At 53.0% G+C, this 23,261-nt stretch overlaps 3 protein-coding genes across 15 annotated transcripts in view; 1 reads left to right on the forward strand and 2 right to left on the reverse strand.

The window, feature by feature from the left end:
• Nucleotides 1-6,449, reverse strand: part of DNAJC7 (DnaJ heat shock protein family (Hsp40) member C7) — a 34,113-nt gene extending 27,664 nt beyond the window's left edge. Inside the window, exon 1 of the mRNA XM_059670156.1 lies at nt 5,788-6,449. Coding sequence (XP_059526139.1) covers nt 5,788-5,864 — 77 coding nt within the window. The 5' untranslated portion in view covers nt 5,865-6,449. The remainder of the gene's footprint in view (nt 1-5,787) is intronic.
• Nucleotides 6,450-8,533: 2,084 nt separating this feature from the next.
• On the forward strand, nt 8,534-22,183 carry NKIRAS2 (NFKB inhibitor interacting Ras like 2). Of its 5 annotated transcripts, none has more exons than XR_009449233.1 (5): nt 8,534-8,681; nt 10,066-10,173; nt 10,800-11,041; nt 11,656-12,059; nt 12,673-12,807. XR_009449233.1 is itself a non-coding variant. In XM_059670164.1 (5 exons), exons 2-5 carry the CDS (start codon nt 10,080-10,082, stop codon nt 22,166-22,168), a joined length of 549 nt encoding a protein of 182 aa, XP_059526147.1. In that variant the 5' UTR covers nt 8,534-8,681; nt 10,066-10,079; the 3' UTR covers nt 22,169-22,183. The 5 variants fall into 5 exon arrangements, 4 of the variants coding, with proteins under 4 accessions (XP_059526147.1, XP_059526143.1, XP_059526145.1 ...); XM_059670164.1 differs by lacking the exon at nt 12,673-12,807 and adding an exon at nt 22,161-22,183 and having other exon boundaries at nt 11,656-11,860; XM_059670160.1 differs by having other exon boundaries at nt 11,656-11,860; nt 12,673-13,282.
• The window catches only part of ZNF385C (zinc finger protein 385C), a 53,462-nt gene continuing 43,417 nt past the window's right edge, over nt 13,217-23,261 (reverse strand). For 4 of the 9 annotated variants that reach the window (XM_059670155.1, XM_059670148.1, XM_059670146.1 and 1 more), the window contains 6 exons: nt 21,420-21,530; nt 18,520-18,685; nt 16,187-16,480; nt 15,470-15,666; nt 15,020-15,130; nt 13,217-14,552 (listed from right to left, as the gene is read on the reverse strand). In XM_059670155.1, the coding sequence (XP_059526138.1) occupies nt 14,316-14,552; nt 15,020-15,130; nt 15,470-15,666; nt 16,187-16,480; nt 18,520-18,685; nt 21,420-21,530 (1,116 nt within the window). In that variant the 3' untranslated portion in view covers nt 13,217-14,315. The remainder of the gene's footprint in view (nt 14,553-15,019; nt 15,131-15,469; nt 15,667-16,186; nt 16,481-18,519; nt 18,686-21,419; nt 21,531-23,261) is intronic. The other 5 variants (XM_059670149.1, XM_059670147.1, XM_059670151.1 and 2 more) reach the window with 4 other exon arrangements.

Consider the following 23,261-nt stretch of genomic DNA (forward strand, 5'->3'; position numbering starts at 1 on the left):
TCCATTTCTCCAGCACCAAAAGAAAAAAACAACCAACCACAAACCAAAACACCACACATATATTCACTGCAATTTCCTGAGATGTTAACAATGCCAGATTTAGAGGTAAACTGACTACATTCTCTCCTTTGTTTGTGGTCTGAGAGCCGCTTTTTGTCAAACTGGTGTATTAGCAGAAAAGGGTTGTCAGGTCCAGAACTGAAGTTTTGTGCAAAGATTTTTGGAAAAATTTTAGTGAACAACTTGGTCAAGAATAGAATTAATTGTCTGAGATGGGAGACATTTGAAGAGTTTGTAGCTCAGTGTACCTGGCTCTGGTTAATATGTGGTTCCGAATTAGAGCCGCAAGGAACAGAGACCTTTCCTTCCTCTGTACTCTACCTTTGTTCCAGTTATGATGAACAATTTTGCCACTTGTTAAATATTAGGGTTCAATTAATGTGTTGGTATTTAGGATTGTGTATTCCTAGGTTTAACCCTTCTTTAACCATGGCTCATTTTGATGGGGCAGAAATGAAATATTGCGGACCAGCTATCATTGTAAGAAATATTAATCATGCTGTTAACTGTGATTGCTTTATTCTGATTAAAGAAGGCACATTCTAACCTGGCTGGGCATTGCATGCGCACCTGGGGGACCTGGGAGCTCACCCTGAAATGTAGCCCATCCTCCCCATCAGGGAGCTGCCTATTATCATGGAAAGATTAACAACATTGTGGCAGAAACCAGAGCAGCCATCCCTTTGAAGACTGGTCTTCGCATACCTGCAGGCCTTTGCAAATCTCCAGCCTGCATTACCTGTTAAAATTGCCCATTTGGCATACCCTTTTGCCTACTTCCCTATGTAATCTTTGTCCTACCCAATATAAGCAGCTGGTTTATGGGGAGAGGCAGAACAGATTTTTTGTGGATGACCTGCTCTCTCCCATCCTGCCGGCAGTATTGGAATAAACGCTCATATGATTCAACCCTGTCTCTGCTTAATTGGCTCAAGTAGTGACAGGCAGCATGGACCCATGGATTGTCCCGTTACAATTTGTTCCATCTCCCATTTTTTCACCTTTGACCCCAAAACAAATGAAAGCTGAGAGTAATGTTTCTTACTGATTTGGGTTCAAGGTCAAAGAATAAATTCCCATTTAATTTGCAGGCTTACTGAAATGTCTAGCTGTCTGCCCTGAAACTTCAAGAACAAGTTTAGGGGGACAAACTGACTAAAAATTGAAAGCAGGGTAAGGAACAAGGAGGGAAACTTCACTGAAGGCTATGAATTCCAAAATGTCCCAAGGAGCCACAGTAAACAGCAGCAGCAGCAAATCCTGGGATATGGACTCAGGGTTTAGTGCTTCCCACAAGCAATCCTATCTTATCCTATATAATAAACCCCAATATGCAAATCGAAGGAACGGCAGAACGACCAGCAAAACGACGGTCGCTATGATGTGCACTGACCACCAGGGGGCAGACGCTCAATGCAGGAGCTGCCCCCTGGTGGTTAGTGCATTCCCAGAGGAGGAGTGCTGCTCAGCCAGAAGCTGACCTCACGGCTGGTGATTGCAGCAGTGGTGGTGGGAGCCTCTCCTGCCTCTGCTGCAGAGGGGCAGTAAGGAGCAAGGGGTCCCAGACTGCGAGAACCCTGGACTGCGAGAGGGATGTCTGACTGCTGGCTTAAGCCTAAGCTGGTAGGCGGGCATCCCCCAAGGGGTCCCGGACTGTGAGAGGGTACAGGCTGAGCTGAGGGAACCCCCTCCCCCGCCCAGTGCACAAATTTTGTGCACCAGGCCTCTAGTATAGACATATAGACGAAAAAAATAAAAGGCAAAATCCACAAAGAGTTTACAATACCTAGGTACTAAGAAAGGGTCTAAAAAATTACTGTTCTTGTTTGCATCCATGAGGAAAACAGATACAGAAGAGTTAAGATCATCAGCTCAAAGGAATCAGGTAATGTCACTGTTCTTCAGTCTATGGCTTCCATTGGTTCTTTTAAACCTCATTATCTCTTCTATTAATGAACAATGTGAACTCCTTTGATTTTGCCATAATAAAGACTTCTGGAGCTCAAGCTGCTCCCCAGCCTAGGAAATGTGACCAGAGCCTTCAATCAAGATAGGTATTCATAAATTAGATAAAGCAATCAGCAACTTCCCAGGACAGCTGTAATGTAAAACCCATGAAATTTAGCCCTCTATCACCCAAGTTGCTTTATCTGTTCTGGTAGGGAAAGAAAAATAAATAATCTTCATGTACTGAAGCTGATCTATTTTGGAGTGACAACTAATGCATCTTTTATTTTAGCCTCTCAGCTGCTGTGGGCTCAAAGAACTTTGTCAGAGTGACAGGCAAAAAAATAAAGTCCATTTCTTTTCTTTGATACACTAAAGCTAAGGAAATAAAACACGCAGCCATTTAAAATGCTGTTACCATGAAGCCCGGTGTCTTGAAAGCTCTGCTCATCCTGCCTCCTGTGGGACTGTAACAATTTAGCAGCAGCAGCAGCAGCAGCAGGAGGCCCGAAGCCAAGATAAGATGCAAGGAAGGACTCCTTGCTGGTCTTCACAAAAACAACCCCAGAGACCCATCAACTCACATGTCCCCAAGTGAACTGGTAGTAAGACTGTAACCAGAGACGTGAACTTGGCCAAATGACCAACCAAGCCAGATAGTAAAGGGCACTTATAAGGGATGTTCCTATTCGTGCTCTCTGCTATGACCTCATAGGAGGATTCCCAGATATATGAAAAATGTAAATAACCTTTCTCCAAAACTTCTAAATTCCCACTCCATTTTCAGCATACATAACCAAGTATTGGAAAACCATACATAAACAAGTCTTTATCTTAATAACAGATCCCAATGTTTACGTAAACCTCCTAAGGCAGGCAGAAAACAAACCTGTGATTTTTTTCTGTTTTTTTCACTCTATTTTCTTTTGATTTGTTCACCTTGGTGGTACATAATAAACATCTAAGCTTTATTATATTTAAAATAAATCTATATAAATATATCTAGCATGCAAGTCTATTTGGTAAGAATACAGTTTTTATAGTTAAATTTAGTTTGTTTTTTTAGTGGTAGATGAAATAATTGTGCATTTTACAACCAATAGCATCTTTTAAAAACATTTCTTTTAATTTGTATTGAATTTATTGGGGCGACATTGGTTAATAAAATTATATAGGTTTCAGGTGTACAATTCTGTAATACATCATCTGTATACAGTTTTGTGTGTTTACAACCAATGACACCTTAAATTTCATGAAATAAGGCAGTTAACATTAAGTCAACACCCTCCTCTTATTTTGTTATGCTGCTAAGAAATACCATGTTTTGGGGTAATGTAGTCACATTACAGCATCACCAGTTTTATGTTTCTTAATATATCTTCTTAAATATCTTAAGTTTATTATAATTTTATGATAGAACATCCTCTAAGGATGTAATTTTTTTTTTTTTTAAGGAAACGAATTTGATTTAGATAGGGGAGCTTTGAAAAGGAACCCAAATTAGGGAGAGACACTACATCAGATATTTACACTGAATAGAATGAATTTAAATATTACATACAGCCCAAGACCCTATTTATAGCGCAACGAACCAAAGAACTCTTTTCACATGAAGTTAATCCTTACAATTAATTTAAGCTCTGTGTTGGGGTAGTTGTATTTCCCATTTTACAGTTCCTTAATGATGCAAATGACGTTTAATTCTAAATATCTGGAAAGAACTAGGACTGATGTGAAAACTCATAATTAAGTGTGGTGGGCAGTTAAACATGAGCAGCGCAGGGATGACGGGCCAGGTACAGAAGGCCACTAGGGTGGAAAGCCCCAGCAAAGGGCAAAACTGGGAAAACAAGGACCTTGCCCCCAGGGTAACCTCTCACCTAGCATTTCGCAGGTCAGACCCTCCCTGACCTTTCCTCCCCTAGCAGGCTGCTAGTCATGTGGGTCAGACCCTCCTAGAGGGGAATGAGAAAGGGGGCCTGAGGACAGCCCTTACACATTAAACCTCCAGGACAATGAGGTTCTGATCCACATCAAATACATACAGGCCTCGCTGTGTTTCAGCTCCAGGCCCAGGAGAGCAGCAAAGCCAGACAAAGCCATGTAACTAGAGACTCAAGTAACGAGGTTGCCGAACCGAGGTCCAGTCGCCGATAACATTGTTATTGCGCTGACGTTAGGACCAGCTGCACTGACTGATGATCCCTGGGGCCGACCAATCAGTGAAGACCACAACCCTGAACAGACACACCTGGAAAGCTGATCAATATTCTATGGGACCCTCCCAAAACCTCCAGACAAATACCCTCCAGGACCCAGAGCGCAGTCTCTCCGGAGAGGCTTCCCCCCCACCCCCCTCCTCCCCCAGGTGTGTTCTCCTTGCTCCTCTCTCTTCGCTCCAGGGGCCCCTGTCTAGCCTCTGCCGTTTGTTCCCGGAGCCCATGCAGCCCAGCTGGCTCGCTTCTTCTACCTCTGGCTTTCCAAATAAACTTCTGCTCGTATCTGAGTCTTGGCTCTGAATTCTTTCTGGGCCAGAACGCAAGCACCAAGGGTGCTGAGCCAAGGTCCAGTGGCCAGTACCATGCCGGGTGCCATTTTGCCGGCGACACCAGGAGACCAGACGCTGGTAGCCCGAGTTCTCTGATCCCCAGGGACCTCCTCCACCTGGTCAAGCCTCAGCTCCCAGCAGCTCAGGCGCCGGGAACACTGGCTGCAGTAACTCGCCTTACTTTTGGTATCTACTCCTGCGGCCTCACTCCATCTTACAATTAAGACCTCGGCGTCCTGATTTCAGATCGCATGCACAAGTCCCACCTCCCCACCTCAAGCCACCCAGACTGAAGGCGACATTCACAGGCTTGGTATGACGACACGGAGTATGTGGGAAGGAGGCCGAGAGGACTGGAATCAGTCCATCTGCCGCCGATTAAGCAAGGGGGCCCCAGCACCTCTTCGTTCCTTTGGCTTCGGGATGAGGAGCGTGCGCACCCACAGCTGTGTCCCCACCCCACCTCCCACCACCTGCCCCGGCGGTGGCCGGAACCCAGAGAGTGTTCTCGAAAAACACTCACTCAGCAGCTCCCCCGGCTGGTCCGGCCTGGCCAGCTCGAGCCACGGCAGCTGCCCAGCAGCGTCAATAGCGCCCAAGCAGCTGCCCTCCTCCTTGCTGCTGCACTTAAGGGGGAATCACGGCCCTGAGAAGGCTGAGGGTATGACTCGGGAGGGGGGCGCCGGGGTGGAGGAAGGGGCGTCCGACGTGCAGAGCACGAAACCAGCCCCTCGCTCTTCCTCTGCATCGTCTTCCACTTCGGGGGTCACTGTGGGGAGGGGGCGATCAGGCCCAGAGCGAGGACACACCATCACCTCGGACCCAGGCCAGTGCTCGCTGGGGTATGATTACGGAAGAGGATGAGGAGAGCACGGGCTTTGACGACAATGCAGAGAAGTTCGGGCGGGGGTCACGGTCGCCGCCCCCGCCCGCAACAGACCCCAAATGCCCCCAGAGACCAAGGCTCCGCCGTAGGGACGACCTTCCCCTCTGCTGCAAAACGACAGCGGCCTCAACTCCCCAGCCAGGCGGAAGCCGGAGGGGAGGTCCGACCTCCGAGAGCGCCCCTTCAGGGGGTCCATCCGGACTGGATCGCGAGCGTGGGGGGGGGGGGGGGTCCACGGAGGGCGGGGCATCGCCTCAACAGCTAGGAGCTGCATCATGGCAGGGACGGGTTACCCACAGGCACAAAGCTGCAGCTCGCCCCTTCCCCTGCACCACGACCCGGTTACCTCTTCGCTCCTTCTTCGTCCGGCAGCTCTGGCTCGGTCGCCGCCATTACCACATCGCACTCCGCGGTAGCCGCCATCTTACCGCCCAGACCAGAGAGCCGGGTGGGAGGCCGGCGGTGAAGAGCACTTCCGGTCGGGGCATCGAGTCGCGCAGCGGCGCTGTGCCCAGAGAGGCTCCCTCGGGCCCGTCTACCAGCGAGAGGCTCCGCTGGGGGCCAGAGCGGCCTCCCGCCCCCGGAGGTCCACGGCGGTCTCCGCGCGGGGGCGGGGCCCCAGGGACGGTTCCTGTGCGTGGGGGGCGCCACTTTAACCGTAGGGCGAAAGGGGGTCCAGGAGGATGTCGCCTCTGTAGACCTTGGCTTTCCTCAATCTTCCCGGAGCCTCGTTGCCATAGCAACTTCCAACTCGTGCGCGTCTTCTGTAAGGTTGAGAGGGGTCTGAGTGGGGTGGGGACCCGGTCACCCAGGACTCTGGAGGGAAAGAGCCCCCCCACTGCTGCCTTTCCCGACCTTGGAGCGTGTCCACCGCTTCCTCCCGGGAAAGGCAAGAAGAGACACTTTGAGCCCGGTTCCTCCAGCTTTCATCGGCCCTGGGAAGCCCTGCCCAGTCAAGCTAGGGGTACGCAGGGCGTCTTCACCCCGCGCCTTTCATCCCCTCTGGCTGTCCACGCACCAACTGGTTCATCACCCTAATGACGCCGACCCTTTTATGATGCTGCTTTCATGTCAGCCGCTTGGGAGTGCCATCTCAGCATCAGGCCTAGGAAGAGTGGCACAGCGCCCCGAACCCTGCCCTTGAGTTTATAAGGCAGCTCACAGGGTGAGGTCCCTGCCCTGGTGTCCCTATATTCCCACCCCTTGTAAAAACTCCGCTCAGCACGTTTGTCTTGCTGAGTGCAGTCTGGACTGGGAACTCTTCGAGGGCAGGGACACAGCCTAGCCATCTTTGTAGTCTGTCACCTCACCCAAACCAATAATATTTGTGGACTTGAATTAACTTGGGGTTTTCTGAGGTTAAATTGAGGGAGTTTGAGGTTAAAATTTGAGATATAGCCCTAGCCGGTTTGGCTCAGTGGATAGAGCATCAGCCTGCAGACTGAAGGGTTCCAGGCCTGGGTTGCGGGCTTGGTCCCCAGTAGGGGATGTGCAGGAGGCAGCCGATGAATGATTCTCTCATCATTGATGTTTCTATCTCTCCCTCTCCCTTCCTTTCTGAAATCAATAAAGATATATATAAAAAAATTTTTTTTTGAGATATATGGAGAACTAATAAGGGTGCAAGGGAATTCAAAAGGGATCTTATCCTCTTCCTCCAGTAAAACTAGGTGCCATTGTCCACAGGCTGCTCGCATGATCCCTGACTATCAGAGAGCCAAGGAAGCTGAAACCAAACTCACCGTTAGGTAGGGGAGAATGGGAGAGGCCATTTATCCAGCCCTCTCCAAAGTCCCTATTCTAGCTTGGGAGGGCACAGACTCACCACCCGCCCTGCCTGCCAATGGCTCACAGTCTACAGCCTAATACAAGAGATCGTCTTTCACCATCTTCTCACTTGGTGGTCTCTGTCTGTAAGCTAACTCATCTGCACCCACAGCTTTAATTATTTGTTGTGACTTTCTGTTGATATCTCCAGCCTAGGTCTCTCTTCTGAGTTCAGATCTGTATATCCAACTATCTACTGGTATCTTTTGGATGTTTCACAAATCCCTAAAGCTTAACATATTTAAATGGAACTTGTCATTCTCTCCCCACCCCTTCACAACGGGGAAAAAACAACACACAAACCAAAACCAAATGCTGGACTTGATTCTCTTCTGCTGGGTTCCTTGTCTTGTTGAATGGATTCATCATTCACCTGGTCATCAAATGAGACAGATGGAAGACATCGTGAATTCCTCTCTCGTTCTCACTCCTGACTCCCAGTGTAGCACCAAATCTTGATTCTCTTGCCAAAAGTCTCCCGAGTCTATCATCTTTCCATCGCAATTCTGGCTCTTGTTATAATTTTTTTTTTAACTTGGAATACTATCAAAGTTTCCCGACTGGCACCCCAGCCTCACCTCTTTCCAATCTTCAGTCTTCTACCAGACTTGACCTTAAACGCAAAAATCGACCATGGTACTGCGCTAAAACCTACCAATGGCTGTCCATGGCTGTTAGGGTTCAGCTGGAAGCCTTTGCTCTACTACACGAGGCCTTCGATTATTTGGTCCCTTTCTACCATCAATATTGAACCCAAGTACTTGTAGTTCCAGAAAAATGCCGTGACTCTTGGCCATGTTTTCTTCGTCCTTTCCTCCCAGGCCCTTCAAAGCTCAACACAGACGTAACGGACGACCGGAAGTTCTCCGTGGCGCCCACTGCCCCCGAGTTAAATGCCCTTCTGCTGTGCTCCTGTGGCCCCTCCTTGCTGTCATTTTGGGATTAGATGTCCAGCTCCTCTAATGGGCAGCTAGGCTGCATCATTGGTCTCCTTTTCCAGGTGCGTGGTCCCGTACCTGGCACAGAGTCGGCGCTCACCATACATTGATGGAGAAACGCTTGAGTAAATGAAGCGTCACTGTACCACTGCACCCCTAGAGAAGAACACGTGGGCATCAGGCCAGAGCGGCACCCCGCGTCCAGGGGGCCGAGTACAGTACCGTGCGCGCCCGCTGCGCACCACCATCGGGTCCCGGCCGCCAGGTCCCCCGCCGGCCTCTGGGGGCGCTGGGCGGACGGCGCCGGCTCTCTGCCGCCGGAATTCGTCTTGGGGGACAGGAGCTGGGGGGCGGGGGGCGGGACCGGACAGAGCCCGGATGCACCCGGAAGGACGGAGGCCTGGCGGCCGTGCTGCCCCTCTCCCGATCCCGTGCTCCTCGGGGCCCGGCTGGGGTGCTGCGAGGGCCCCGGCAGGTACGGAGCTGGAAGGCGGGGATCGGCCGCGCGCCGGGGCCGCTTTCGGTGGTAGGTCTTTGCCGCCATGGATTCCTCCGGGGTGGGGGTGGGGGTGGGGGTGGGGGTGGGGGCGTCCCCTCGTGGGGAAACCTGTGGCGGAGGCCCCGCGGGCTCGCTCTCGGGGTACCTGCCCATCGGGGAGCTCAGTGTATGGGGCCCTCGGGACGGGGTCGGAGGGTCTGTCTCAGGAGGTTCCCCCGGAGAGGGTTCTGTTCGGAACCCCTTTGGGGAATGGTCTCTCCGTTCCCGGGAGGGATCTGGGGCTGCTGGTGGGCTGCCTCCGCGATCCCCGGCGAGAAGGGGTTTCTGTGTCGGAGCCTTCTCTGGGTCCGCCAGCCCAAGGGCCGCGAAAATCGTCTCCTTTCCGGAGCCTGCCCTTCCTCAGACCCCTTCACTTCTTTCTTGTCTGGTGGTCTTGCTCTTGGACGGGACTTGACTAGGAACCAGAGGGAATTCGTTGTCTAGATAAGTCATACAGGAAAGCGAAATGTTCTTATTTGTTCACCAGGAAGAGTAGCGTAAGACAGATCCACACACAATAGTATTCCCGCTTATTTCTCCTCGGGGGTCAGGGTTAAAGGGGGGAGCCGAGCATGGGGTCCCTGCAGTAACTGGTGCTCCCAAGTCCTGTGCATGGGCGGGACCTCGCCGGTGTTTCCTTTTATTTTATTTATTTATTTATTTTTTTAATATATTTTTTTATTGATTTTTTACAGAGAGAGTTAGAAACATCGATGAGAGAGAAACATCGATCAGCTGCCTCCTGCACATCTCCCACTGGGGATGTGCCCGCAACCCAGGTACATGCCCCTGACCGGAATCGAACCCGGGACCCTTCAGTCCGCAGGCCGACGCGGGTGTTTCCTTTTAACCGTCGTCTCTTCCCCGCTTAGGGCAGCATACAGTGAGCACCAGGTCACTGGCCAGCTACGGGGAATCGCGAAGGCGAAGAAGACACAGCTCCCTGCCCAGTAGGGGACATGGACACATCATTTCTTTTTTTGTTGATATATTTTTATTGATTTCAGATAGGGAGGGAGAGATAGAAACATCAACGATGAGAGAGAATCATTGATCGGCTGCCTCCTGCACACCCCCTACAGGGCATTGAGGCCACAACCGGGCATGTGCCCTTGACCAGAATCGAACCTGGGACCCTTCAGTCTGCAGGCCACCGCTCTATCCACTGAGCCATACCGGCTAGGGCGAGTGAGACACATCATCTCTGACATACACCCTGACTGGAGGAGAGGGCAGTGCTGGGCCCCCCCGAGGCTGCCCGTGCAGCTCAGAACTTGGGCTCTGCTTTGATCCGCCTCACCCGGTGTGCTCCTTTTTTAAGGTTGAAGGCTCAGCATGGGGAAGAGTTGCAAGGTGGTCGTGTGTGGCCAGGCATCTGTGGGCAAAACGTCAATCCTGGAGCAGCTTCTGTACGGGAACCATGTAGTGGGTGAGTGTTTTGTTTGGGGGGGGGGGCGTGGGGGGGCAGGGAGGGGATGGTGGAAGAAGCTGAAGAATAAGGAGTAGGATTTAATAACACAGAGAAGCCAAAACCTGCTCCTGGAGTAAAGTCTACATCAGGGGTCCTCAAACTTTTTAAACAGGGGGCCAGTTCACTGTCCCCCAGACCGCTGGAGGGCCGGACTATAGTTTAAAAAAGAACTATGAACAAATTCCTATGCACACTGCACATATCTTATTTTGAAGTAAAAAAACAAAACGGGAACAAATACAATATTTGTATTTGCATGTGGCCCGCGGGCCGTAGTTTGAGGACCCCTGGTCTACGTCATGCCCTCCAGCCCTACAACATTGAGACCTGGAGGAAGGAAACCCAATATCAGAGATAAGGAGGAAAAGCTCCCAAGTCTCACTTTTGCTTAGCATGGTGTGAACCTGAGGTTCATGTCTGTTCCCCCAAATCGCTCCAGTCCTGCTGGATTCGGTCTGGCCCCCTCTTCTCAGCCCCCACACTCCTTTCCCTCCCTGTCTGGCCAGCCCGTCAGGATATCCTCCGTCACTCACGTTATCCCATCTCCTTTCTCCCTACAAACAAGTGTCCTTGTTTTATCTCAGGCTCTGAGATGATCGAGACCCAGGAAGACATCTACGTGGGCTCCATCGAAACTGACCGGGGGGTGCGGGAGCAGGTGCGCTTCTACGACACCCGCGGGCTCCGGGACGGGGCGGAGCTGCCCCGGCACTGCTTCTCCTGCACCGACGGCTACGTCCTGGTCTACAGCACCGACAGCCGGGAGTCCTTCCAGCGCGTGGAGCTGCTCAAGAAGGAAATCGACAAGTCCAAGGACAAGAAGGAGGTGTGTGTGGGAGCCCCGGGGTGCGAGAGAGCGGGCCGGGGCTGGCTTTGGGAGGCTTGGCCTGGCTCTGTGTTTTACTCGCTTTCTAGGCGGTGGGTCAGGAGCTGGAGGAGGGATCAAGGCCACTGGAGGGTGTCTTCACCCATTGAGGTGGCCCCATGCTGAGGCGGCTCAGCCGAAAAGGCCTCAGTTTAAGAGCTCCCCGGCCTAACACGGGAAGCCCCCGCTAGTCCTTTTTACTGGCTCCATGTTTTCAGTTGTGAAAGCCCTTCTTTTCTTAAGTCCGCCAGTCAGCTATGGGCATTCTGGGAGTGCTTCCTCATGTTATTTAGCCAAAGTTGAACTGACTGCTGGTCGTGAGCAGGCATGGGTGATGCAGGGCTTGTAATGGAACTCCTGGAGGGAGGGCCACATGGAGGCCAGAATTTGAATAGAGGAAGGCGAGGAAAAAGCAACGATCTCCCTCTCCTCACTTCGTAGTTTCTACTAGAGGAAGAGATATCAGCCATTAAGACTTCCCTTCGCTTAGGACTCCTGGGTGGTGGCCAGCCTTCACACCCATTTCTAAGGCCCGTGGCACATCCACAAGTCTCTACTCCGTCGCTCTTCCCCAGGTCACCATCGTGGTCCTCGGCAATAAATGCGACCTGCAGGAGCAGCGGCGTGTGGACCCAGACATGGCCCAGCATTGGGCCAAGTCGGAGAAGGTGAAGCTGTGGGAGGTGTCTGTGGCTGACCGCCGCTCCCTCCTGGAGCCCTTCGTCTACCTGGCCAGCAAGATGACCCAGCCCCAGAGCAAGTCCGCCTTCCCCCTCAGCCGTAAGAACAAGGGCAGCGGCTCCTTGGATGGCTGAAGAGCCGCCATCCCTTCTTCACCTCCCCAACCCCAGGCCAGCTTCTGGGGCTTTGGAAGATGGGTTGAAGGGAAAGGCAAGTCCCACTAGGGCAGGCAGCTGGGCTGTTCCGGGCTCGGGCCACTTTGGCTCCCTCCTAACTCCGGGAAGTGCAGATAATCTAGGTTAGTGCCCCCAACCTCTCCCTCCACCCCAGCTTCCGTCCCGTCTGCCCCTCTGGGACCTGGGGCAGATGTGGGTCAGGGTCCCTCCCCCCGCCCTGGGTGGGAAGCAGAGCTACCCCACAGAAGTGCCACGTCTAGGGTCTGGTTCTGATCACGGGTCCCACACCTCTGGGCTTCTGCCACACACACACACACACACACACACACACACACACACACACGGCACCAGCCTGGACTCCAGGGGAAGGGCGTCCAGGTATCGTGTAAGCGTGTGCATCCTCGTGTCAGGGGTGCCTCCTCACCCAGCACCCTGACCTTGTTCCCGTCTGTACCGTGGCTGGGAAGTGTGATTTTCTACTTGACCTCCCGCGCCAATTGTTTCACTTCCCCTTCCTGCTTCACTGGTTGAGGTGGAATGGAATGATGACTGGGCTGATTCACCAGGGGGCTTTGTCACCCAGCAGGGCTTTTCCTCTCTGGGCTTTGGCTTCCTCCTCTGTACCGTGACGAGTTGCTGAGATGGCCTTCCAGCTCCTCACCGGCCCTATGACTTTATAACGCCCCTGGCTTCGGGCCAGCTGACTGTATCCCTGGTTTCTTCTCCCTCTTCAAGGTGCTACGCCTACCGGCCCTGGAGGCTGGGACTCTGCTCTCCGACAACCGCCAGGGGGCAGGAGTGCACTGTCTGCTCTAGCTGCCAGAATGGCTGCTGGGTGCCCGCTGGGGAACTCACACCCCCGGGGGCGGGTCTTCACTCCTTCCTGTGGTGGCTTTCAGCTGTCAGCTGGACTTTATTTATAAATTCCCTGTTCTAAGTCAGTATGCTGCCATGGTGAAGGCTGGACAAGGTGCTCCTCTAGCCCTTCCTACCTCAGATGCCCCAACAGAGCGAGGCAAACAGTAGTAACATCTCAGGAGCGGACAGATCCGTTGGGGCCCAGAAGGGTGGTTACACTCTCAACAGGCTGTCAGGTGAGCTCATGACCCACAACTTCCTGGGCCCGCTCCGTGCTCCTCTCCGGGCTTCTGATGGGCGCCGCTACCATAGGGGAGCCCTATCGCCGGGCCACCTCCAGCGCATGCCCCTTCCCCAAACGGGAGGTGAGCAGGGGCAGGCGGTCCCAGGCTGGGCAAGTCAAGTTAGGGCATATACAGGCTCGGGCTTAAAGTTCATTTATTGATGCATTGGACACAATAAAACCACAACTGTTATCAAAAAAGTTTCCCTCCCGTCCGCCCCTTATTTTCCCATTGGAAATATCCTTTTTTTTAAAAAAAGATACAGGTGGATACTGGCAAAGTCCCATATTGTGGGGTGAGGGGGTCAATCCTGGGATAGGATGGAGGGTGACGTTAGCATGAGGATGGGTCTGTGGTTATCAGTCTGGATCCCAACACGCAGCTTCACAGTGAGGGAGGCTTGGGGTGCTGGTCGGTTGGGAGCGGGGGAAAGCTGAATTGTGCGAGGGACCAGTTTGGGTTGAATAGCTAGAGAAGAAAGCTCTTCATTTGGGAACCCTGTGTGGGGGATTCAGTGTCAGCTGGGTCCATAGTCTGAGGGAGACCCAGTGTCCCCCACCCCCACCCCAGAGCTGGAGTTCAGGAGAAATCAGTTAAAGGCTAAGAGGGGATTGATCACTTCCTCTGTTAAAACGGCCCAGCCCCTTCCCTCTGGAGATGACCACTAAAGGCTTCCAGCACCATGGCTGTGCCCCTCCTCAGCACGGCTGCCTTTCTCCTCCAGCCTCCGCCACGCCCCCGTGGTCATGGTGTCCAGAGCCTGTCCCGCACCGTGTCATTCTCCAGAGAAGCCGGTCAATGGGGAGGGCCTCCCAGAGCACGGGAGTCGGGGTCAGTCACAGACTGTCCCAGGCTGGCGGTTAAGATTTCTAGGGCCCTTGGCCATGTGGGGGTAGGTCTTGGGGGGGAATGAGAGCACCGTGGGGCTGGGGCTAGGATTTTGCATAGATCTTGGGGATTTCTCGGTTTGCTCCCTGTAAATCGGGCTGGAAGTGCGGGGAGCCCAGGACTAGAAGGCTGGGGAACTGAGGGTGGGCATGGCCCTTGGGCCAGGGGGTAATAGTTGAATCCCCAGTCAGGTGGAGTGAAGGGCACCTGCCCTTCAAACCAGCCCAGCTCCTCCTAGGTTGGTCAGGAACCCCTCGGCTGTGAAAAAAAATCCCCTGCGGGATGTAGGAACGGAGGCGTCCTGGGGAGAGGAGGGTGGGGAAGGCGGCCCTGGCCTCCCTGGAAGGGCTAATAGGGGGCAAAGAGGATGGGTCCCGTGGCAGGGCGGACAGCTCCCGCTGGGGTGCGAAACAGAGCTGGGCCCAGGATGGGAGCCGGGAAGAGGGTGGTAGCTGCGGTGAGGGCAGGCCGGGGGGCCAGGGGCCCTGGCAGGGCACAGATGGCCGCCGCTGCCGCGGGGATCGGGCTAGGCAAGAAGCGGGCTGCCAGCGTCTTGGTGAGTTGCTTCTGCAAGGCCAGTTTCGACTGCAAAGGAGAAAGAGAGGCTGGACACAGTCTGACCCCAGAAAATCCCCCTGCCCTGGGCTCCGTCCTTGGGCTTTCTGCTGCAGGATACACATGCCTTTTAGGGTTCCAAACCTAAATCCTCCTCCCTTCCCGCCCCCAGACATTCATTCCAAAGGGCTTTCTCCACCACCTGTCTTCCTGCCCCCAAGGACGAGAATCGGGATGGGCCAAGGGAGGAGGCTGTGTTGGGCGGAGGTAGAGATGGTTTCCCGGAGATGGCACGCCCACCCCTCCCTCTTGCCCGAGAGATTCCTACCCAGGCCCACCTCCCGGACATTCCTCTGGGCAGATCCCAAGAGAGCCCAAACCCAGCCCCAGGCAGCCTCGGAAAGGGGTGGCTTTATTCCTGCCTCAGCTCCCCACGAGGCGCCCACTCCCCGCCTGCCCTTGCCCAGGGTCCCAGCCCATTGCCTGGAGACAGATACCTTGAGAATACTCACAGCCAGCGCCGCGTGCTTCTGCAGCTTGCTGTGCTGGCTGGAGGGCTTGGGGGGCTTCCCGGCCAGGCGGTCTTTGTGCCTCCTGCTGCTCAGGTGCTGATGGACAGACAGGCAGACAGACAGACTGGGAACAAGATGAGGAGGCCCAAGGACCCCCAACTTCCCCATCGTCCTCGCTAGCTCACCCTTCTCTACCCACAGTTCGCACATTGCACCTGCATTTATTGGGCATCACCTGGAGAGGCCCTGGGAAGGGGAGGTAAGGCTTGACCTCTGTCTCCAGGAGCCCACTGTCCCACCAGCCTTGTTCCTCTTCCTCCACCTGGCCCTGCTCTACCCACCTTCTCTCCTCAGCTCCCTCCTTCCTCCTCCCCTGGCACTGGGCCCACTCCCTCACCCCTGCTCCAGCCCTCGTCCCGGCCTCCCTTCTCCCACCTGCTTGAGTTGGGTCTCTGAATTGACCTGGAGCTGACAGACAGCACAGTGAAAAGGGGGGCTGGGCCCCTGCCGGCCCCCCCGGCCCCCGGTCACTCTTTTGGCCTTGTGTCCAGCTCCTCCCCGGGGCACTGGGCGGCCCCGGCCCCTTCGGGGAGCCCCTCGCTGACCTTCCACCATCCACCGGTGCTTGGCTCCTGGTGGAAGGAGAGAAGAAAGTCTGTCAGCACCGAGGAGGGGCTGCGAGGCCACGGAGACCCCTCGGAACCAGGTCAGTTTGGCTGTCCCTTTAGCTCTGAGGCTGCTCAGCACATACACTCCCCACCAGCCGCATGAGAGTCCTCTTTCCATCTCCACAAGGTCCTCTCATTTCAAGCCACCCTCCCCCAGGGGAGGCCTTCTTGCAATGTAACTAGTCAGCTTCCTTCTCGAATCTCAGCCCCCCCCCGCCCCCCCCCCCCGGGCCTGACCTAAGGAGAGATGGAGGAGGTGTCTCCTGTCGTCTCTGCAGTGACCCTTCAGTCCTTGCTTCTCTTCTCCGTTCTCCCTCAAGCAGTAGTGGGAGGACCCAGAATGCACGCCCAGTAACAACTGGGCACCACGTCCCGGTGACCAAGTCCTTGAGCGAAGCGCCCAGAAGTTCCAGCCTGCCCCCATCTGGTGAGGGGCAGTCCCCCGCCCTTCTCCCCCGGACTCCAGCTGGCGGGCCACACTCACCTGTGTTGTGAGCCTGAAGCTGGGAGGCAGAGTTCACCGTCACCTTACACGTGGGGCAGTAGAGGCGCCCCTTCTCACTCCTGCCTTCCCCACTCACACCGCTTCCCACAGCAGCCGCCACTGGCTCAGGTCCTGGGGCCTCTGTCCCAGGCTCTGGGGAGCAGGGTGGGCAGGAGGAAGAAGAGGAAGAGGAGGCAGCATCCAAGAGGTCTGAGTGGGCGGGCGCCCTGGGCATCGCGTCGGGAGTCTGCGGTGGCTGGAGTGGGGGGCCAGGAGGAGGGCCTGCAGGGACTGCTGGGGACATGGAAGGCGTTGGGTAAGAGGGTGAGGCCTGAGCTGATTCTTGAGACCTTGATTGTAAGCACTGACATTAGGGGTGGCTGGCAGAGTGGACAGGTCACTAGTGCAGGGGTGACCAGCGCTGAATTCCAGACCCACTCTACCACCCAACTCACTGGGCAGACCTGGGCCTCTTTGGGCCTCGGTTTCCCCATCTGAAAGCATGAAAGTTGGGCAGAGTAATCTCAGCCCTCACGGCCCTGATAGTCTAGTTATTGGCTGTTAAATAAACGGAAATTAGAAAAGGTACTAGAATGTTCATGGAGCACTCTTCATAGTAGCATAAAACTGGAAATTATTCAAATGCTCATCAATAGGAGAATGGGTTTTAAAAATGTCGTATTGGTCCTACAATGGAATACTGCATGTCAATGGAAAAGGACAAATTACAGCTACCACCACAACCCCACGGAAGAATCTTACCATGAATGTTCATGAAAGATGAACAAAAGCCGACATTCTACACAGTTTATCAAAACCAAGTGAAACTGGTCTATGTGAGAAGTCAGGATCGTAGCTACCCTGGGGGGAGGGGTGTAGGTGGTTGAAGAGTGTCACCCCAAAATTCATGTCCCTCTAGAACAGCGGTTCTCAACCTGTGAGCCGCCAACCTGTGGGTCGCGACCCCTTTGGGGGTCGAACAACCCTTTCACAGGGGTCGCCTAAGACCATCGGAAAACACATATATAATTACATATTGTTTTTGTGATTAATCACTATGCTTTAATTATGTTCAATTTGTAACAATGAAAATACATCCTGCATATCAGATATTTACATGATGATTCATAACAGTAGCAACATTACAGTTATGAAGTAGCAACGAAAATAATTTTATGGTTGGGGGTCACCACAACATGAGGAACTGTATTAAAGGGTCGCGGCATTAGGAAGGTTGAGAACCACTGCTCTAGAACCTCAGAATGTGGCCTTATTTTGGAAGAAGGGTCTTTGCAGACGTAATTAGTCCAGATAAAGTCATACTGGCTTAGGGTGGGCTCTAATCCAGTGACTGGTATCCTTATAAGAAGACTATGGACACATGGGAGAACCAGATGTGAAGATGGAGGCAGAGATTGGAGTGACACATCCACAAGCCAAGGAATGCCAGGCAACCACCAGAAGCTGAAAGAGCCGCATGAAACAAATTCTCCCTCTCCATTCCATGAAGGAAGCAGCCTTGTGGACACCCTGATTTCACACTTCTGACCTCCAGAGCTGTGAGAAAAGAAATTCCTATTGTTTCAGCCACCCAGTTAGTGGTCATTATAGTTCCTACAAAACTAATACAAGTAGTGACTGGAAGGGGCCCAAGCTGGGCTTCTGGGTGCTTGAGAGAGGTTTCTTAATCTCAATATATCCAGACGGGAAAATGCACTGAGCTGTCCACTTGTGATGTGTGCCTTGTCTCTGTAAGAATGTTCTAGCACAGCGATGGCGAACCTATGACACGCGTGTCAGAGGTGACACGCGAACTCATTTTTTTGGTTGATTTTTCTTTGTCAAATGGCATTTAAATATATAAAATAAATATCAAAAATATAAATCTTTGTTTTACTATGGTTGCAAATATCAAAAAATATCTATATGTGACACGGCACCGGAGTTAAGTTAGGGTTTTTCAAAATGCTGACACGCCGAGCTCAAAAGGTTCGCCATCACTGCTCTAGCACAAGCAGAGATAACAATGAGACATCTCTCGCCCTAACCGGTTTGGCTCAGTGGCTAGAACATCAGCCTGCGGACTCAAGGGTCCCAGGTTCGATTCCGGTCAAGGGCATGTACCTTGGTTGCGGGCACATCCCCAGTAGGAGATGTGCAGGAGGCAGCTAATTGATGTTTCTCTCTCATTGATGTTTCTAACTCTCTATCCCCCTCCCTTCATCTCTGTAAAAATATCAATAAAATATATATATTTTTAAAAAAGACATCTCTCAACCCCTCGTCAGAAACCAGATTTGGAGTGGGGGGCAGGAGAAGAGTTCAGGACTGACCTTGGCACTGCGGCTCTTCGGGGGCTCCACTGGCCACGGTCGGGGTTGGAGACACCAGTGTCCCATCCTGGGCCAGGGTCTGGGGCCTCTGCTTGCTCTTGGCGGCTTCAATTGCCTTGAGTTTTCGGGCATGTTTGTGGCCTTTATAATGTGCTTCGGCCTGGTTCTGGGGTGGGGAGGGCACAGGGTCACCATTCATTCTCAGTCTGCATGTCCTATCCACAAGCTGGCACTGGGCATGGGGCAGGTCAGAGGGAGGCAGGGCTTGGGCCACACAAGGAGGGAATCCTTGTCACTGCCATCATCATCACAGTATGTGCATGGTCCTGCATTCTCATACGTGAGCTCCCAGGCAAGCAGCCTCTGGCTTTAAATTCTGACTCAGCCACTGAGTAGCTGTGCATCTTTGGGCAAGTCACCTCACCTCTCTGAGCCTCGGTTTTCTCACTCAAACTGCGTTAACACTGGCCTCACAGGATTGTGAGAATTAAATGAGAACCTGAATGATCAGTGCCTCGTCCATACAATAGGTGCTCAATGAATGTTAGTTACCACATTTATAAATGCACAAATGGAGAAAATAGAGCAATCCTCATCCTTTGGGATATGTGCACTACAGACCATTCATCCCTTTCCATATTTTCAACAGTTATTGAGCATTGGCATTTGCCAGGCACTGCGAAGGGGCCCAGCATGAACACATAGATCTTCTGGAGGCGCCCTCTAGGCTGGCAGTGTCCTCCCTCCTTCAACCAGGGGTCCCTGCTTATTGCTCCCAAATGCAGCAAAGACAGGCCCCTCCCTGGACACTTTCACTAGAACAGGTCAGCTGAGAGCATCTCCCCAAATCCCAGAGTTGCCTGGACAGAAGGTAAACCTTCCCTGAGAAGCCAGGAAGAGGCGCCTTCACGATCCAGGGGCAGGCTATGGCAGAAAGTATGCAGGCCTTGGGGTCAGCCAGGCCTGGGTTCAGATCCCAGCCTTGCTACTTACCAGCTGTGTAGCCTCAGGCAGGTTACTCAACCTCTCTGAGGCTCAGTTTCCTCATCTGAAAAGGGGATGATAATTGCACCTCTATCCACCTCACAGTTGTATCATGAGAACTAATTAAGACAATAGGCACGAACAAACATCCTATATAATAAAGAGGTGATATGCAAATTGACCCTCATGCCCTCACAAGATGGCTGCCTTCGACCAGGTCGGCAGTGGGGTTAGTGAGGGACGACCAAACGACTGAACACCAGGCTGCGTGGGGTGACCAGGCCAGCGGACGGGTCGGGGGGTGGACCGTGAAGGGCAACCAGGCTGGCAAAGGGGGCAGTTAGGGGCGATCAGGCCAGCACGCAGAGGCAGTGAGGGATGATCAGGCTGGCGGCGGGGGGCGGGGGGGGGCAGGGGGGGCAATTAGGGGCAACCAGACAGGCAGGCAGGTGAGCGATTAAGAGCCAGCAGTCCAGGATTGTGAGAGGGATGTCCCCCAAGGGGTCCCAGATTGGAGAGGGTGCAGGCTGGGCTGAGGGGACCCCCCCCCCACATGAATTTCATGCACCGGCCCTCTAGTAGTCTATGAACTCTCAGGTGCTTTAAGAACTCAGCTCCTGCCAGGCTGGCATGGCTCAGTGGTTGAGTGTCAACCTATGACCCAGGAGGTCACGGTTTAATTCCTAGTTAGGGCATGTGCCCAGGTTGTGGTCTCCATTGCCAGTGTGGGGCGTATAGGAGGCAGCCAATCAGTGGCCCTCTATCATCATTGATGTTTCTATCTCTCTCCCCTTCTCCCTTCCTCTCTGAAATAAATTAAAAACAAAAAAACCCACTCAGCTCCAGCCCTGGCCAGTATTTCTCAGTGGTTAGAAACACCACAGTGTCGCAGGTTTTATTTCCAGTCAAGGACACACCTGGGTTGCGGGTTGGTTCCCCAGCCCCAGTCAGGGCGTGTGTGGGAGGCAACCAGTCGATGTGTCTCTCTTACATTCAAGTTTCTCTCTCTCTATCTGTCTCTCTCTCCCCCTCCCTCCCTTCCTTCCACTCTCTCTAAAAATCAATAGGGGGGAAAAAATCCTCAGGTGGGGATTAACAAAACAACAACAAAAAAACACCCCAAAACTCAGCTCCTGCCCTGGCTGGGTAGCTCAGTTGGCTAGAGTGTCATCCAAAGGTGCAGGTTCAATCCCTGGTCAGGGCACATTGAAGAATCAACCAATGAATGCATAAATAAGTGGAAACACATTATGTCTCTCTCTCTCTTTCTCTCTCAAATAAATAAATAAAAATTGTTAAACAACAACAACAACATATTAAAAGAAAAAACACACAAAACTCAGCTCCAAACCAGGAGCTGATGTGTGGCTCCTGGGACCAGAGTGGGGAAGGGCAATGTCTCTCTCTCACACTCACTCTCTTTAAAAAGTATGTTTTTATTGATTTTCAGAGAGAGGAAAGGAGAGGGAGAGAGAGATAGAAACATTGATGAGAAACATCATTGATCGGGTGCTTCCTGCACGTCCCCTACTGGGGATTGAGCAGGCAGCCCGGGCATGTGCCCTGACCGGGAATCAAACCGTGACCTCCTGGCTCATGGGTCGCCGCTCAAGCACTGAGCCATGCCAGCCGGGCAAGCCTTCTCTCTTGCAGAAGGGTCCAGAGCCCAGGGGAGAAGCACAGGAGGGACATGGAGTCCCAGTGGGACTGAAGAGGAACGGGGCAGAGGACTCTGGGTAGAGAAGAGGATGGATGAAGGAAGGACCAGGAGTGCCTCTTTTGCAGCCACGGATAGAAATCTGAGACCACGGCCCCTTTGCTACGCCTATTCCTCCAGGAAAGATCCCAGACGCCCAGTCTCCAGCCCTCTCCCTGCCCAGCCCCTTCCCCAGCATGTTTCCGCTACTCCCTCTCACCGCTGAGTTGAACCTCAGGTGACAGATGTTACAGGAAATGAAGAGCTTCTTCTTCAGAGGGGAGGGGACCCCAAAGGTGTGGCTGATGACAGCTTTCTGGACCGGGTCCATCTGTGAAGGGGTGGGAGGGCACAGTAACTCCGGGGTTGCCTCTGGAAGGGGGCAGTACAAACGCCGCGAACTAAAGGCTATCAAGGAGGGCAGTGGGCACCCTCAGGAAGAACTTTACCATCCTTGTGATGCCAGACCCAACACAGGAAACAGCCTGGTCCCTGGCAGACTTTATCTGTCAGCCCGGGCTTCCGCTTGGAGGCAGGGGGATGGCCAAGGTGCCCTCCACGATCTTGAGAGATAGAACCATGTCCTGGTGATCACCTTGGCATTTCTTGCTGCCTCTGGCCTCTGATTTTGTTTTGTTTTTCTCATTCACAAGAATCATGTATGGGGACAGATTGTTGGGGGTAGGGAGAGGCAGGGAAGGGACAGAATCCCTCTGTTGGAATTTCCTCTCCCGTAACCCTTGTGCTGGACCTCATGGCTGGGGAGATCAGGCTCATCTTACGAGCTCTGCCACTGCCACAGGGCCTGAGCGGGAGAGGAAGCCTGGGCCAGGGGCGGTGAGGGGCCAGGATGGGGCAGGTGACAGCAGGTAGAGGCCCTGAGTAGTAGAATCATTTCTTTGCAATGTTAATGTGTGTGTCTTTTTCTTATTTTAAATAATTTTTTCTTCTCTTTTCTCAGGGGCCTAGATTGTTGGGCCAAAAGCGGAAGCCATCTGGGCTTGCTTGTCCAGAACTTTCTGTTCTCATCTCTCAGGAAGGCTGGGAGAGAAAAGCATGGTTTCAGGAACTTCCCTGAGAACAGAAAGAGGTTCTAATTCCCACAGCAACCAGGGCCGAGGCAGCAGAGGACAGGGCTCCAGAGAATGGCCTGCAGGGCCCCCAGCGATCAGGACAACAGCGCTTCACCCATTCCTGAGGGTCCATGTGCCTGAACAGTGAGCATGTCAGCAAGTGACAGCAGAAACCTAAGACCAGAGGACCCTCTCCAAATGCCTCAGGTTCCTGGGACCTCTGTGCAGCCCTGGAGGGCAGGCAGGAAGGAAGGGACTCCTCAGGGTGACTGAAGCCGAATTCCCCACCATCTTGTCAGGGTGGGCGGGGCTCACTGATGATTGCATTTGACTTTTCAAAATTAAAAAGGGGGTAGCATTCCTTACGGCTCATGTAGTGAAGTCTAATTCATGCTCACTACCCTTGTTCTTCACGCACATTCACACATGGAAATATGCAGACTAGGACACAGAGAGCACATGAGCTTACAGACAGTTACAGGTTACAGTGCCATGCAGAATAACACACACACACACAAATGGCATCCAGACAAAGGCACAATCACCCAACCCATACAAAACACACTCAGAGGTCAGACACACACCAAAACGCACAGAGTCAACACAAAGACACAAAACATCTCTCAGCTACCCACGCACACATATTACATACGGAGAACGAAAGAGTTGTTTACAAACACACACACAGGACACCAACACACAGCCACATCCACAAATGACACACAAAGACCTATGGATTTACAAACTAACACAGAAAGGCACGCTCAATTGCACACACAAATCACCCATAGAAGTCCCTATACCAAAACTCAAGTGAAATCTATAGTACAGACCCTCCAGGCCCAGCCGTTGTTACTGGGGGGACACCATTCTCCTCCCCTTCCCCAGAGAGCTGGGCCTGGGGGGTCTCTATTTTGGGAGCACCTGGTCTCTTGGGGATGTTGGAGGAAAATGAGCTCCTGGTTAGACCCACCTTCTGAGAACCGGCC

This window comes from Myotis daubentonii, chromosome 16, assembly GCF_963259705.1.
Source record: "Myotis daubentonii chromosome 16, mMyoDau2.1, whole genome shotgun sequence".
NCBI lineage: Eukaryota > Metazoa > Chordata > Mammalia > Chiroptera > Vespertilionidae > Myotis > Myotis daubentonii.

Coding starts and splice junctions, on each gene's coding strand:
- NKIRAS2 (XM_059670160.1), top strand. CDS start 10,080: ATGGGGAAGAGTTGCAAGGTGGTCGTGTGTGGCCAGGCATCTGTGGGC. Junction 10,174..10,799: donor GTACGGGAACCATGTAGTGG/GTGAGTGTTTTG, acceptor GTTTTATCTCAG/GCTCTGAGATGATCGAGACC. Junction 11,042..11,655: donor AGTCCAAGGACAAGAAGGAG/GTGTGTGTGGGA, acceptor GCTCTTCCCCAG/GTCACCATCGTGGTCCTCGG.